The sequence below is a fragment of the Sorghum bicolor genome, chromosome 4 (assembly GCF_000003195.3).
Source record: "Sorghum bicolor cultivar BTx623 chromosome 4, Sorghum_bicolor_NCBIv3, whole genome shotgun sequence".
Taxonomy (NCBI): domain Eukaryota; kingdom Viridiplantae; phylum Streptophyta; class Magnoliopsida; order Poales; family Poaceae; genus Sorghum; species Sorghum bicolor.
The window spans coordinates 68,255,895-68,268,611 of NC_012873.2; the positions used below are offsets into that span (position 1 = coordinate 68,255,895).

Here is a 12,717-nt window from a genome sequence, read left to right on the forward strand (position 1 = left end):
GACTAAACAAAAATATCCATGCGTATGCGTTTCAGCTTTTTTTTTTCTAAAATCTTTACAATCACATTTAGATCAATTAGTGCTCACTTTTTTTAAAAAGCATAAAGACTTTTTCATCGTATATGATACTGCTCAAAGAAAAATGATGAAACAGTATAAGAACGGACAACTTGATAGAAATTAACCTCTCTAAAAAAAAGTTACCCTACCACTATCCATCCTACATGGAGTACATCATAAAAGCAGTTTTATATAGTTATTTCTAGTAATAAACAGAAATTAACACAAAAATGCACCTAAAGATCCTCTCAAGTTTTGGAGTCTTGATTGAAACATGAATAAATTACAAATATCGTTGCGGGCGGCTGATCCCAATTAAAAACCTCGTTCTCGTCCGACTGCCAGCATTTCCTCTCCCCCACCTCTCCTTTCCTCGCGCTACACTGTACGCGACGGCGCCGCCCAATCCATGGCGGACGAGGCGGAGTGGATAGAGGCTGAGGTCGGGAACGCGGGCGCGGGTCCTCCAGCGCCCGGAGGCGGCGAGGAAACCAAGAGGAAGAGGGGGAGGCTTAAAGGTAGCCTCAACAAGAACAAGAAGAGCAACAAGGATAGGACGCCCAAGGCCAAGACCGGGACCAAGCGGAGGCGGAGGCAGCGCACCAGCGACCGGGACTTGTCGGTGCCCGTGGTGCTCGGGGATCTAGGGCGCGGGGTGGCGGCCGGGATCAGGCAGCTCAGGGAGAGGAGGCCGGCGCCCAATGCGTTCTTCGACCGGGACAGCGACAGCTATACTGAGGTGAGCAGATTTTGTTCCTCTTTGCACATTTGCCGCGCCATGAACTACGCCTGCTGTGGCGTTTCCCCTTCACCTTTTATTATCCGGGCGGCAGCGAGTTATGCTCTTGCCACTGGTTTTTTTTGTTTTAAATGGGTAAACAATGCTCCACTATCACCCTGCCGATTTGCTTCTACTTACTTCATTCATAAAAATGCAACCGATGAGGAACGATGCAATTTTCTATGATTTGTTTTTTTCGAAATACCTTGTCCTGCGTTCCTGGATTAGTCCTTGCTGAGGCTGTGCATCAATTGAGTGACTGCTGTTTTGCCAGCATGATGATGATGAGGAAACTATGATTAATCAAGTCAACCACGAGAGTGCTAAAACAGGTGTTTCTGTAAAGAAGAGAGGAAGAGGAAGACCCAGAAAAATGGAAGCTGACCAACTGGATAGTAAGTCCCAGAGTTCCAATGGTAAAAGCAATGGCCAAATGAATTCGGTATGTCACTTGCTATCCTCTGCAACAGTTGATTGATGAATGTATAAAGAAATAAACATATTTTTACGCTACTTACCCCCCTCCCCCTAGTCACTGATGTTTCATGAAGTCCTTCACCATGTATGTTGATTCTATCACCACTTCTGCAATCATTCTCCCTGAGATCACTCCCACCATCTAAAAAAAATCCTGCGCCATGTTCCTGAAAATGTCCAATTAACATTTTATTTATTTATTTATAGTTTTTTTTATTCTTGTCAAGTTTGTGCTACAATGGACTAATTGTTATTTTGCTTGTAGAATGCTGCTGGGAAGAAAAGGGGAAGGGGAAGACCAAAGAAACTAGCAGTAGAACAAGTGTTTAGTAGGTGCCAGTTCTCCAGTGGTGAAACAAACAAAGTAAATTGCTCAAAACGGTTTTGTAGCCATGGGCCTGACAATACTTGACTTGAAAATTTTGGACCTATTCTGTAGCATCACCAAAATGGTTGAATTTCTATTATTTTCTCTACTTTTTATTTGCTTCTGCCGAATCAAATCCTTAACTTGACTAGTATGTATGTTGTTGTTTTCCTACCATTTACATGAATGATTCTGTAGCCACATATCTGTCAGTATCTAACAACACATTTTAGGACTCCTTTTAGCTGAAGCCAATAAAATATCCAAACACCCTGTCGTAAGGTTCCATGTCACTTCTAAATGGTAATGGTTTTAATTCTTTTGAACATTTGTTGTTGTTCTTTTATTGCTGACTAGGGAAGGTGCCTTTTTGTGATCTGTTTACTGCAGCAATCATTCAATAATCAGTTAATATCCTAGCTTTTTCTGAGCCCAGAACTTCCACCTTCTATAAATGATTAGATGCTGGTTTCATTTTTTACTTAAAAATAATTATTCTTCTATCTTGATATTCACCTCATATCGGTGTTCTTGATTGTATGCATACTTTAAATATTAATCATGTAGAAGATATTTCGAGCTGATTGGCTGGTTTACAGGGATCCTTTTCATTAGTATGATAGAATTCTTTGCTAGCTGCTATTCTAGTGTATTGTTTTTAGCTGATAAATTGTGTACTTCGCTGCAATGTCATACATTAAATTTCTTACCCACGCATTGGGTTGACATCAATCATAACTATCATAAAAAAAATCTGAATTTGATTTTGTGCAATCAAATTCCTGGGCATTGTATTAATGGAGCATATCTGGAAATTTAGCGATTCACTAAAATCATGCATCATAAGCCCTGAAACACTGGAATGTGCAATGTGCATCTTGCCATCTATTGTGCTTGTCATTGTAGGAGCACCCTGACATTAACACCCAGCCAAAAAATACTTGTTTATTTATCCAGCACCGATGGCATGCACTTGACTCACAAGTTAGCCTTTTCAATTCAGCGTGTGATGTCCAATGGTATGACCTGGGGCTAAAACTCTCTCCTATTTCGGCATCGATCTCTCATCGCATTGTGGCTAGTCTAATCTTTAGGGGATGCTAGTGCCTGTATTAGGATGCCAGCAAATGCAGTTTATCACCTTCACTTGGATATAAAAACCAGAGTGTCATCAGGCTTAGCAACTTCTTTCTTTTGCAGAGTGATGCTGAGGCAGCAAGGAGCAAGCAGTCAAGGAATCATAAACTTCTGCAGAATGCAAAGAAGCGGAAAAGAGATGTAGGGAAAGAGTCTATGAGAAAAAAGTTGAACAAAGTGGATAAAGAACAAAAGCAGTTCCCATCCACCAAGGATGAAACCCTCGATAAAAATAATATGGTGAGCTGCTCATTTTTTTTGTATTATGTTGTATATGAAGTGGTTCTTCACAACTATTTTTTATGAATGCAAATTCTGTTTTAAAAATATCCAGAAAGGGAGTAAGATGTTGACTGGGGAAAATGCCCTCATGTGCCACCAGTGCCAGAGGAAGGACAAACCACGGGTTGTCCAGTGTCAATCATGCAAAAAAAAGCGATTCTGTGTGCCATGCATAGAACAATGGTGTGTCAAGTTATCATAATCTTGTTTCGTACTAATTGGATTGCTCTTTATCTACTGTTTCTTCCGATACAACAGTTACAAATATGACTTGCACAGTTTTAGTTGATCACTGTTTCCTCTTCATTCACTAATTTTCTGTGTTTTACCGAACTGTTCTAGTCTAATATGCTACATGAAATTTGAAGCGTTTTCTTTCCAATACTTTTATTTCACTGGCTATTGACATATGCAAGAGTCATGTTATTTCATCATGTGTGTTGCACAATGTTCAAGTGACCCACAGAGTTTCTTGTAAATAGGTATCCTAATTTGCATGAAGATGAATTTGCTGTGAAATGCCCATATTGTCGCAAGAACTGTAATTGCAAGGCCTGCCTACGGATGAAGGGAGTTGAAGAGGTACAAACTTAACAACTCATCATCCCTTTACAGTATTTGCACTGTTCTGCTTAATAATTATGTATGTACTCAAATTTCAAATAGTTATCTTCTAGTGCCCATTGTTAATAATTTACCCCATTCCTCTTACCAGCCTCCAAAAAAGGAGATCTCTAAAGAAAATGAAATTCGTTATGCTTGTCATATCGTAAGCTTGCTGCTTCCCTGGATGAGAGAATTGCGACAAGAACAGATGGAGGAGAAGGAAGTAGAGGCTAATATACGAGGTATGGTACTGTGGTTTCTGCCTTTCTGGGATACAGTTACAGACTGGTGGTTTCTGGGATACAGTTACAGACTGGTCTGGTTTTGTGACAGGAGTTTCAATGAATGAGATAAAAGTGGAAGAAGCTGAGGTTGACCTAGATGATCGTGTATATTGGTTGGTTTCTTTCCCTGGTTACTTTCTGCTATAAATCTAATAGTTGGCATCTAATCTATCCATTCCCTTTACTGCAGTGACAGGTGTAGAACATCTATTGTTGATTTTCATAGAAGCTGCAAGCATTGTTTCTATGATCTTTGTCTTAACTGCTGCAAGGAGCTTCGCAAAGGTGAGATCGCAGGAGGAGAAGAGGTGGAGTATGTGCCACCTGAACCTAAAGGTAGGAGTTATTCTTTTGGCAAGATTCCTCTGTCAAAGGATGCTGATAGAAGTAAGAACTCCTCAAATGGTCAGTCTTACAACGGCATGCCTGCTGTTGGCAACCCCAATAACGGCCTGTTGCTCTGGAAAGCAAAGAGTGATGGTAGCATACCTTGTCCACCAAAGGAAGTAGGAGGCTGTGGTAGTACACTTCTGGACCTCAAGTGCTTGTTTCCAGAGAAGACGCTTGCTGAGATAGAAGATAGAGCTGACAAAGTTCTCAGGAGTGAGACATTAGCTAAAGCAATGGTTAGTAGAAGTGATCGGTGCCCTTGCTTTGATCATTCGGGCAAGATAAGAACTGAAAGCAAATCATTACGGGAGGCTGCAAGCAGGAAGGACTCAAGTGATAACTTCCTATACTGTCCAGTTGCTACTGGTATTCAAGATGATGACATAGTGCATTTTCAGATGCATTGGGCAAAAGGTGAGCCTGTTGTTGTTTCTGATGTCCTTCAGTTAACCTCTGGTCTGAGTTGGGAGCCAATGGTAATGTGGCGGGCATTGCGGGAAAGATCCAAAGGCAAAGCGGAAGATGAGCAATTAGCTGTTTGGGCGATAGACTGCCTTGATTGGTGTGAGGTGCGGAGCTCTATTCCTAAATGTGTCTAAGTGATTGAATCTGTTTTGGTGGATTCTTGTTTGTTGTTTCTAATATCAAGGTTGTCTGGCTTGTATAAAATCATAAAAAGTTGTGACTTTTGACAAAAATTCTTAGGACAGTACTGAGTAATGACCAGCCTTAGTAAAACTGGGCCTGCTTTTGTGTCCAGAAGAAAAGAACACATTATAATAGTATTGGCAAACTTCATCATTCTATCAGTGAAGAAGTACTCATTTCAACTAGGAATGTTTGAGTCTCACCTTAAATTTAGATGTGCCTTGCTTCCTTCTTTCGCAGCTTCATGCAGGCATTTACTATCCTTATATGTTGCAGGTGGAAATTAACATACACAAGTTCTTTTCGGGATATACAACAGGCAGAACTCATGCTAGGACTCACTGGCCTCAGATGCTTAAGCTAAAAGACTGGCCTTCTTCTAGTTCCTTTGACAAGCGATTGCCGCGACATGGTGCCGAATTTATTAGCGCATTGCCATTTCGTGAGTATACAGATCCACGATGTGGCCCACTAAATCTTGCAGCCAAGCTTCCTGCTGGTGTCTTGAAGCCAGATCTTGGACCCAAAAGTTACATTGCTTATGGGCTCTACAAAGAGCTAGGCAGGGGTGATTCTGTGACCAAGCTTCACTGTGACATATCTGATGCGGTATGTTGTGTTAATTAATGATTATAGCCTTCTTTTGTTCTGCATGTGGTTTAGTGCTGAACAAAAATATAGAACTGACTTCAGCAAGGCTCCTGTCAAACCTGCTCATTTTCTAATGCTCTCCTAGCAGATGTATCTCATTGCTATTTGCCTAGCTCATTCGTTGACATTTTAATAGTTCTTATTTTTCTCATCAACCACTTGGGTTTACAACATGGTCAATATTAATTGTCAAACACGTATGATATAACCAGGTAAATATCTTAACACACACAGCTGAAGTCACTTGTCAGACTGATCACCGCCAAATTGAAAAAATCCAAAAAGACATGAGAGAGCAAGATCTGCAGGAACTATATGGGGGTCTAAAATCCTGCTCTGAGCTGAAGTTGTCACCAGCTCCAACTGAATGCAGGGATGAATCTGTTGATGAAGGATTGAAGACCTCATATATTAGAGAAGACAATTGTGTCAACAGAGACAACTATAATGGTTCGTAACACAAATTCATTTTTGGTAATGAATCCAATCATTCAGTTTAATAATAATGGCATTTCATGTGTCCTGCAGGTTTGGACATCAATGCTTTACCACCTGATGACGATGGAGATGATGCAAAGGATAAAGAATCATCTCATGAATCAGAATCACAAAGTGAACTAGGTCAGTGTTCCTATCACAGCAACGGGGTCAACACAACTGATGGAATGCACAGTGGAGCTCATTACATTTCACACAATCAAAAAAGCACTGACAGTATACAACTCAAGAAAGTTGGCATTAAACCTCAAGGAGAGAAATCTGAAAAGGTTGATTGCAGTGGCATTGATGGCATTGATGCTTATCTAAAAGGAAGTTCTGAAGATAATCTGGAAATGCCTGTTGTTGAGAGCTCAGAGCAACAGAGCACCGGTGCCGGTGCTCTGTGGGATATCTTCCGCAGACAGGATTCTGATAAATTACAAGATTATCTTAGGAAGCATTGCTCTGAATTCCGGCATATTTACTGCAATCCAGTGAAAAAGGTCCTTGTTGCAGTCCTTTTTTTAAAAGAAAAAATATGGAATCATCCTCACCTTTTTATGCTGACCACTAATCACGTTAACTGAGCAGGTATTTCACCCAATTCATGATCAGTCTTTCTATTTAACTCAGGAGCATAAGAGAAAGCTCAAGGAAGAATATGGTTAGAAAAATATTTCTGTGATCTCTCCAATCCTGTATCCAAAGATGGCATGTTCTTTGTCTTATGTTTTAACTTCCTGCTTTAGGAATTGAACCCTGGACGTTTGAACAGAAGCTTGGTGAAGCTGTTTTCATTCCTGCTGGATGTCCTCACCAAGTGAGAAATTTGAAGGTGTGGCCAAGCTTTACCAGTGTGACAACCAAGCTCAATCTTTTTTGTTCTCCTTTTGAGTGTGACATCAAATATCATGGTTGTGATTGATGAAACCATCTTCATCTATGCAGTCCTGCATCAAAGTTGCGCTTGATTTTGTTTCCCCAGAAAATGTTGGTGAGTGTGTTAAGTTGACTGGGGAGTTTAGACGACTTCCATCTTTCCACAAAGCTAAAGAAGACAAACTAGAGGTTAGCAATGTGCACTTCCAATGATCTGGTCTGCATTTATGGCTTGTTCTATCCAATGTGATGAATATGTGTTTTCTTTCAGATTAAGAAGATGGCTCTTCATGCCCTGAACGAAGCTGTAAACTTCTTGGATCCTTGTTCCTCAGAAGGGTAAGCGGAACTAATCAATCATTGGCAGCTGGAACATTTTGGTGACTCATTACGCTGTGATTGATATGGCAGGTTGAAGATTGGGGTTGGTGAGAACAGCTGTGGAGATGAATCTGCAGATGAGAAGCCGATGCCTAAAAGGCGAGGCATCAAGGAGAGCTGACGCCCAAAAGTGAAGCTGCCGATGAGAAGCCTAAAAGGCGAGGTCACCCAGTAGGTTCTCGAAATTGTGGCGATTGATTTGTCAAGTTTGGGCTGGGGGTGATGCATTTTGGAAGGAGCTGAGCTTGTAGGTTGTATCGATGGTCAGGCATTAAGGTGTCTGAGCTTTTGTTCATGTATGGTGACAGCCGGCCGACGCCGATGGATGGAGAACCATTGGTTGGTTAGTTGGTGCGTGGAGACCCAGTCATGTAGCAGGCGGGTAGGCAGGCACTAGAGAGAACTAGGGTGAGAAACAGTAGGGCATATGTATGCTGCTGATATTTTGCGACTTAGCATCCGAGCCTCCCTATGCAATGGTGGTGCTGTTTCGTTACTTGTAGTCAAATTTAGGTATGAATTTGACCAAGCATTTGTCTAGATTTATATAAAAAAATTGCATTCATCTAAAATTGCATTCTTTTTTGGGACCGAGGGAGTATATGCAGTTACTATATTTTTCATGGACCGAGGGTCCGCATGAATTTCCCAGAAAGTAGTCCTGCTCCTGCATGAATTTCGCAGGAAGTAGTCCATGTTTCATTTTCATAGAAAAAAACATAGGAATCATGAAAAAAAAACGAATCCCACGTTCTAAAAGGCCTGAAGCCCTGTTAGCTGCCGTCAATAAGGTTGCAGAGACATCATCTCAACCTGCACTACCATTGCATATATACGGGATACTGGACCCATGACAACGGAGCAAAACTGAAGGTAAACCATGCTACCAATTGCCAAGATGATTGATGACTCCTGGGCACACATGGTTGATGATGATTGATTCCAAGGCACTCAGTCCAAAATGAAAACATCAGTATGGTAAGCTGGCTACGTCCTCGGCCAAGTAATGGACACATCGGTGTATGTGCATCTGCTTTCATGTAACAATATACTGCAATGTTTTGCCCACTTGTTTTCAGCTCGAGGTGACCCCCCAAAAAAAGTGCATGCACCAGCTCATCTTTTGGCATACGTATAACATATATAAATGACACAAGAATGTGACTGTTGTACATCAATGTATTTTTCATGTCTCTTGTGATCTTGTCTTATACCATTAACTACGTACACGAGGTGGAGAGCACCACCATAATTGATATGCTTGGAAAACAGCCTGCTTCACAAGCCAAGGTTTGATGATTGTAAAAAAAATGCCAATTAGCAAGGATGAAAGCATATGCTATGATATGTGTTAAGGAGCTTACAAAGTCCACTTCTGCACCACGCCACATTAGCTAGCCGCCTAGCCCAGAGTCAAGGGCTTGGTAGTCTTCTTACATCTCATCACAAAATTGCTTAGGTTCCACTAGGCCCATCATAGAAACACACCATGCTTCCTCAAATGATCATCATGATACAAGACGCCCAAATAGAATCCCACTAAATACCAAAGCTCCAAACCACTTGTTGGACACAAACCTGCAGGGCATCAATTCATCAAATTAAGGTGGACACATAATGTGGATATCAACAACCACATTATGTAGGCATCAAATGGCAAAGGTAGTAGATATTCCAAGCAAGAAGAACATACTTCATGTTGCAATCTGAGCGGCTAGACAGATCCACAGTTGAAACCTGCCACCCTAACTGTGCAGCTGCAGCTACTAGAAATGGATAGTAGGGCCATCCTGTTTGAAATGATTTCAGGTCTAGAGTCAATATCAAGTAAAAATAATACTACTTCACTCAGGTATCACACTAAACAACCAACCAAGGTCAGCATTGTAACCACTGAGTGCTAAGCTGCCAATGCATGCCGCACCAAAGCCACCAATCCAGTATTTGGTCAAATCTCCAAATCTTAATGCTGTGGACTTAACTCCTACTTTGAGGTCATCTTCTTTGTCCTGAGATGCATGTAGATACACATGGATAAGACATTCCGACAACATGAAATGGCCATTTTCATCAAGGATGAGTATGGAAGAGCAGGAATAGTGAAACACCTGATGCGCATATATAGTATCATACACCAGCGTCCAACATATACCAGCTGTATACAATGGAAGGATGATTGCAGGGTCTAAGCTTTCCTTAATAGCAGCCCATCCTAATAAAGCTCCCCAGTTGAATGTCAGGCCAAGATAAGCCTGAGGCTGTTATTAAAATGCACCAAAAGGAATACAAACCCTCACTCTATAAGTAATAATGTAGTATTATTCTATATAAGCCTCCATATGCACAAATACAGCACATACCCAAAATGTGAACCTCTTCATCAGGGGATACGAGAAGACCAGAAAAAGTGAAGACGCCCCCAGAATACGACTACACACAGTAAAATGACAAAAAGATAATGTATAAACGGCTTATAATCAAGATTCCTTTGTTTTGACTTTCAGGTAATGCAAAGGTAAGAAAATATTAACAGGCACATAGTATGCTTCTACATATTCTTAGGGAGAACTGTGTGGGCCCAATTTATTTCCGATTATCAATCAAGAAAATGCAACTGGATCCTAGGTAGCACCATAACCTTAGATGCAAACCCAAAACACGTTGGCTAATGGCTTAATGCTGCAGTTAAAGGACCATCCCGGTCATAGTCACAAGCATACATTCTCCAATCGCAATCGCAAATAAGTCCATCTTGTCCTAAGTCAAACTTCTTTAACTTTGTCTATTGTATTACCTAAAGTTTTTTACAGACTGGAAATATAAGATTGGCATGACTAGATTGGTGATGAAAAATATTTTCCTTATATATCACTTAATATATCTTTATAGATGTTGCTAGTCAAAATGTCATACTGAAGACCATGCTGATGTCCAGGAAGCAGTGAGTTTATCACATAAACAAGATACAAAGAATATGGGAAGTAAAATGAGTACAGTTCCCATTAAATCAAATTGCAGGACATGAATATCCTAATTATCCTCAATAAAAAGAGTTGTGATAAAGAGCCCCTAAATAATTTGATCGTAATGTTCTGCTGGTAATGTTCTGCTGTGGACACCCACTGATAAGTGGTTGTGGGAACACGGATAGTCTAAATGCATATAACAGTGTCAGTCACATCAGACTAAGAAGCATCTGAGTTTAAATACCTATAGTTGTTCAATTGGAGAAGAATGCCAAGTCCCAATAGGAGCTGAATTCCAAGGAAGCCCACTCCCTGTAAAGGAGTAAGCACTCCTGAGGCAAAAGGCCTAGTTTTGGTGCGCTCAACCTATGGAGAAATATGTCACCAGATAAAGGCCATGCAACATCCAGAACAGTTTGTTCATTGATCAATTATTTTGTTGTACTTAACTCAGGTTAGGTGCAAGGCATCATCAGCACTGAGAATATCAAAAGAAAACAAAATCACCTTATTATCAATGTCGCGATCGAGAAGATCATTCACTGTGCAACCAGCCCCCCTGAGGAGGACAGCTCCACATCCAAAGAGTGCCAGCATTTTCAAGTCTGGCAACTCCCCTGGCGTTGCTGCTATTGTGATTGACCTGTGAAGCAAAGGTCTGATTGATTATTCAACACAGAGGGTAAAACACCCTATCGATTTAATAATGTACAAGAATTCAATTTTAAAGCAATGTCCCTCCTCCTTAGAAGCTCTAAGACACGGGACAGCACCGCAATGATCATTGTTACCGTTTAGTTGAATCTGTAGCTAACAAGGAAATATGCAGCGTTTGCTCTGAGGACTCAAATTTAGCAGTATAAAACAGGGGAGCAAAACATTTAGCTGTTCTTGCATCCAGTACCAATGTGTATGTGTTCTATTCTTCCTAAACTTTTTGGACTGTACATCGACAAGCAAAACCTCTCTCCCTCTCTATTTTTCCCCCCTTTGCTTTCATCTTTCATAAGGCAAAAGTAAAGCATTTAACAGTACATATGAGTCGAACCACTAATCACCAACTCGTTTTTATGTTAAGTTAGTGTTGGGACGCATGTGACTAAATGAATCAGACACGCAAAGGCATGACAATGCAGAGCATCGAGAAGCAGGAGAACACAAGAAGGAAAGGCATACCACATGCAGGGCCAGGCGAGGAGCCAGGTCCCGATGGGCTTGTCGAGGCGGGCGAGCATGGCGTACGGCCGCGCCGCCTCAGGTACCCACTTGTCCACCCACGTGAGCGGCGGCGCCGGCGAAGCCTTGCCCGCGGGTTCGGAAGAGGACGAGGAGGTGGAGAGCGGCGAGGCGTGCGAGAAGTGGCTCGGGAGGAGAACCCTGCCGTGGAGCAGCTCGGGGGCGAGGGCCGGGTGCGGCGGGCACCGGCGGAGCGCGATGAGGTGGCGCCGGTCGGCGTGGGGGCTAGGATCGGGGCGGCTGGAGGGTGGGCTCTGTGGAGACGGCGAGGAGAGGAGCGAGGACAGCGCCGGTAGGGGGAGAGGGGCACGGCGCCCCCGGCGGCGGAGCTCGGATGCGGCGGCGCGGAGCAGCGTGTGCGGCGCCATGGGTGGCTGTCAGTTCAGTTGTGGGGATGGACGAACTTGCAACCAAGTCCAGTTGGGGTGAATGTTCTGGTGGCAGGCTGCTCCTGGATGGGGCGGGCGGCGGAGACGGCTTGTCGGAGGGGTACGAATGGAACTGCGGCGGTCTCGGCGTCGTGAGATGAGCGTGAGGGCGGCGGCCGGCGTCGGCGACAGCGATGGCGGGGCTATGGGCTATGGGAGGGAGAGGCAAGGCCCAAATGATAATGGGCCTTCATTGAGAAACTCTTTCCCAGTGAAGATTTAGGATGTGTTTGGTTCGGTGGCTAATTTCTAGCCTGGCTAGAGCCTTAGCCTGGACAGCCTTAGCCTGTTTCCATCGAGCCAGTCCATGGTTGTTTGGTTACATGTACTATCTAAGTCTGGCTAGCCCTAGGATGTGTTTGGTTGCCTGGTTTGTTTTGATACAATCACCTCTTGACGAATTGGTAAGGTTACCTCTTTACAAGGCAAGGGATATCTAGCACTATCTCAATAAATTAGCAAAAAATACTAGAAACAATTTATACTAAAATTTGAACATAAATTAGCAACTGATTTAGTTTGTTACTGCTGAACACAAATCTGAACAAATGAACAAGAATGCAACTTGTTCAGTCGGTTTCAAGAAAGCTTATGACTGAAACAACGAATGATTCTTTTAAGAACTACTCCACACCATCAGACCAGTTTCTCTCAAAAAGATCAG

The 12,717-nt window shown here is 42.4% G+C and overlaps 2 protein-coding genes across 11 annotated transcripts; one reads left to right on the forward strand and one right to left on the reverse strand.

Annotated features, from left to right (window-relative positions):
* On the forward strand, nucleotides 371–7,995 carry LOC8056244 (lysine-specific demethylase JMJ25). Of its 5 annotated transcripts, XM_021458261.1 has the most exons (17): nucleotides 372–799; nucleotides 1,116–1,283; nucleotides 1,584–1,682; nucleotides 2,886–3,062; nucleotides 3,157–3,287; nucleotides 3,587–3,686; nucleotides 3,820–3,952; nucleotides 4,044–4,107; nucleotides 4,185–4,953; nucleotides 5,309–5,641; nucleotides 5,896–6,133; nucleotides 6,212–6,666; nucleotides 6,755–6,827; nucleotides 6,913–6,998; nucleotides 7,112–7,231; nucleotides 7,314–7,381; nucleotides 7,454–7,995. In XM_021458261.1, exons 1-17 carry the CDS (start codon nucleotides 470–472, stop codon nucleotides 7,542–7,544), a joined length of 3,435 nt encoding a protein of 1,144 aa, XP_021313936.1. In that variant the 5' UTR covers nucleotides 372–469; the 3' UTR covers nucleotides 7,545–7,995. The 5 variants fall into 5 exon arrangements, with proteins under 5 accessions (XP_021313938.1, XP_021313936.1, XP_021313937.1 ...); XM_021458262.1 differs by lacking the exon at nucleotides 1,584–1,682; XM_021458263.1 differs by lacking the exons at nucleotides 7,314–7,381; nucleotides 7,454–7,995 and having other exon boundaries at nucleotides 371–799; nucleotides 7,112–7,255.
* Nucleotides 8,545–12,213, reverse strand: LOC8084454 (4-hydroxybenzoate polyprenyltransferase, mitochondrial). 6 transcript variants are annotated; one of them, XR_002451807.1, is made up of 9 exons: nucleotides 11,566–12,213; nucleotides 10,897–11,032; nucleotides 10,634–10,755; nucleotides 9,784–9,853; nucleotides 9,532–9,681; nucleotides 9,297–9,432; nucleotides 9,117–9,213; nucleotides 8,788–9,001; nucleotides 8,545–8,696 (listed from the first exon to the last, which is right to left on the reverse strand). XR_002451807.1 is itself a non-coding variant. In XM_021458267.1 (8 exons), exons 1-8 carry the CDS (start codon nucleotides 11,991–11,993, stop codon nucleotides 8,932–8,934), a joined length of 1,191 nt encoding a protein of 396 aa, XP_021313942.1. In that variant the 5' UTR covers nucleotides 11,994–12,213; the 3' UTR covers nucleotides 8,545–8,931. The 6 variants fall into 6 exon arrangements, 3 of the variants coding, with proteins under 3 accessions (XP_021313942.1, XP_021313941.1, XP_002454828.1); XR_002451805.1 differs by having other exon boundaries at nucleotides 9,297–9,681; XR_002451806.1 differs by having other exon boundaries at nucleotides 8,545–8,699; nucleotides 9,297–9,681.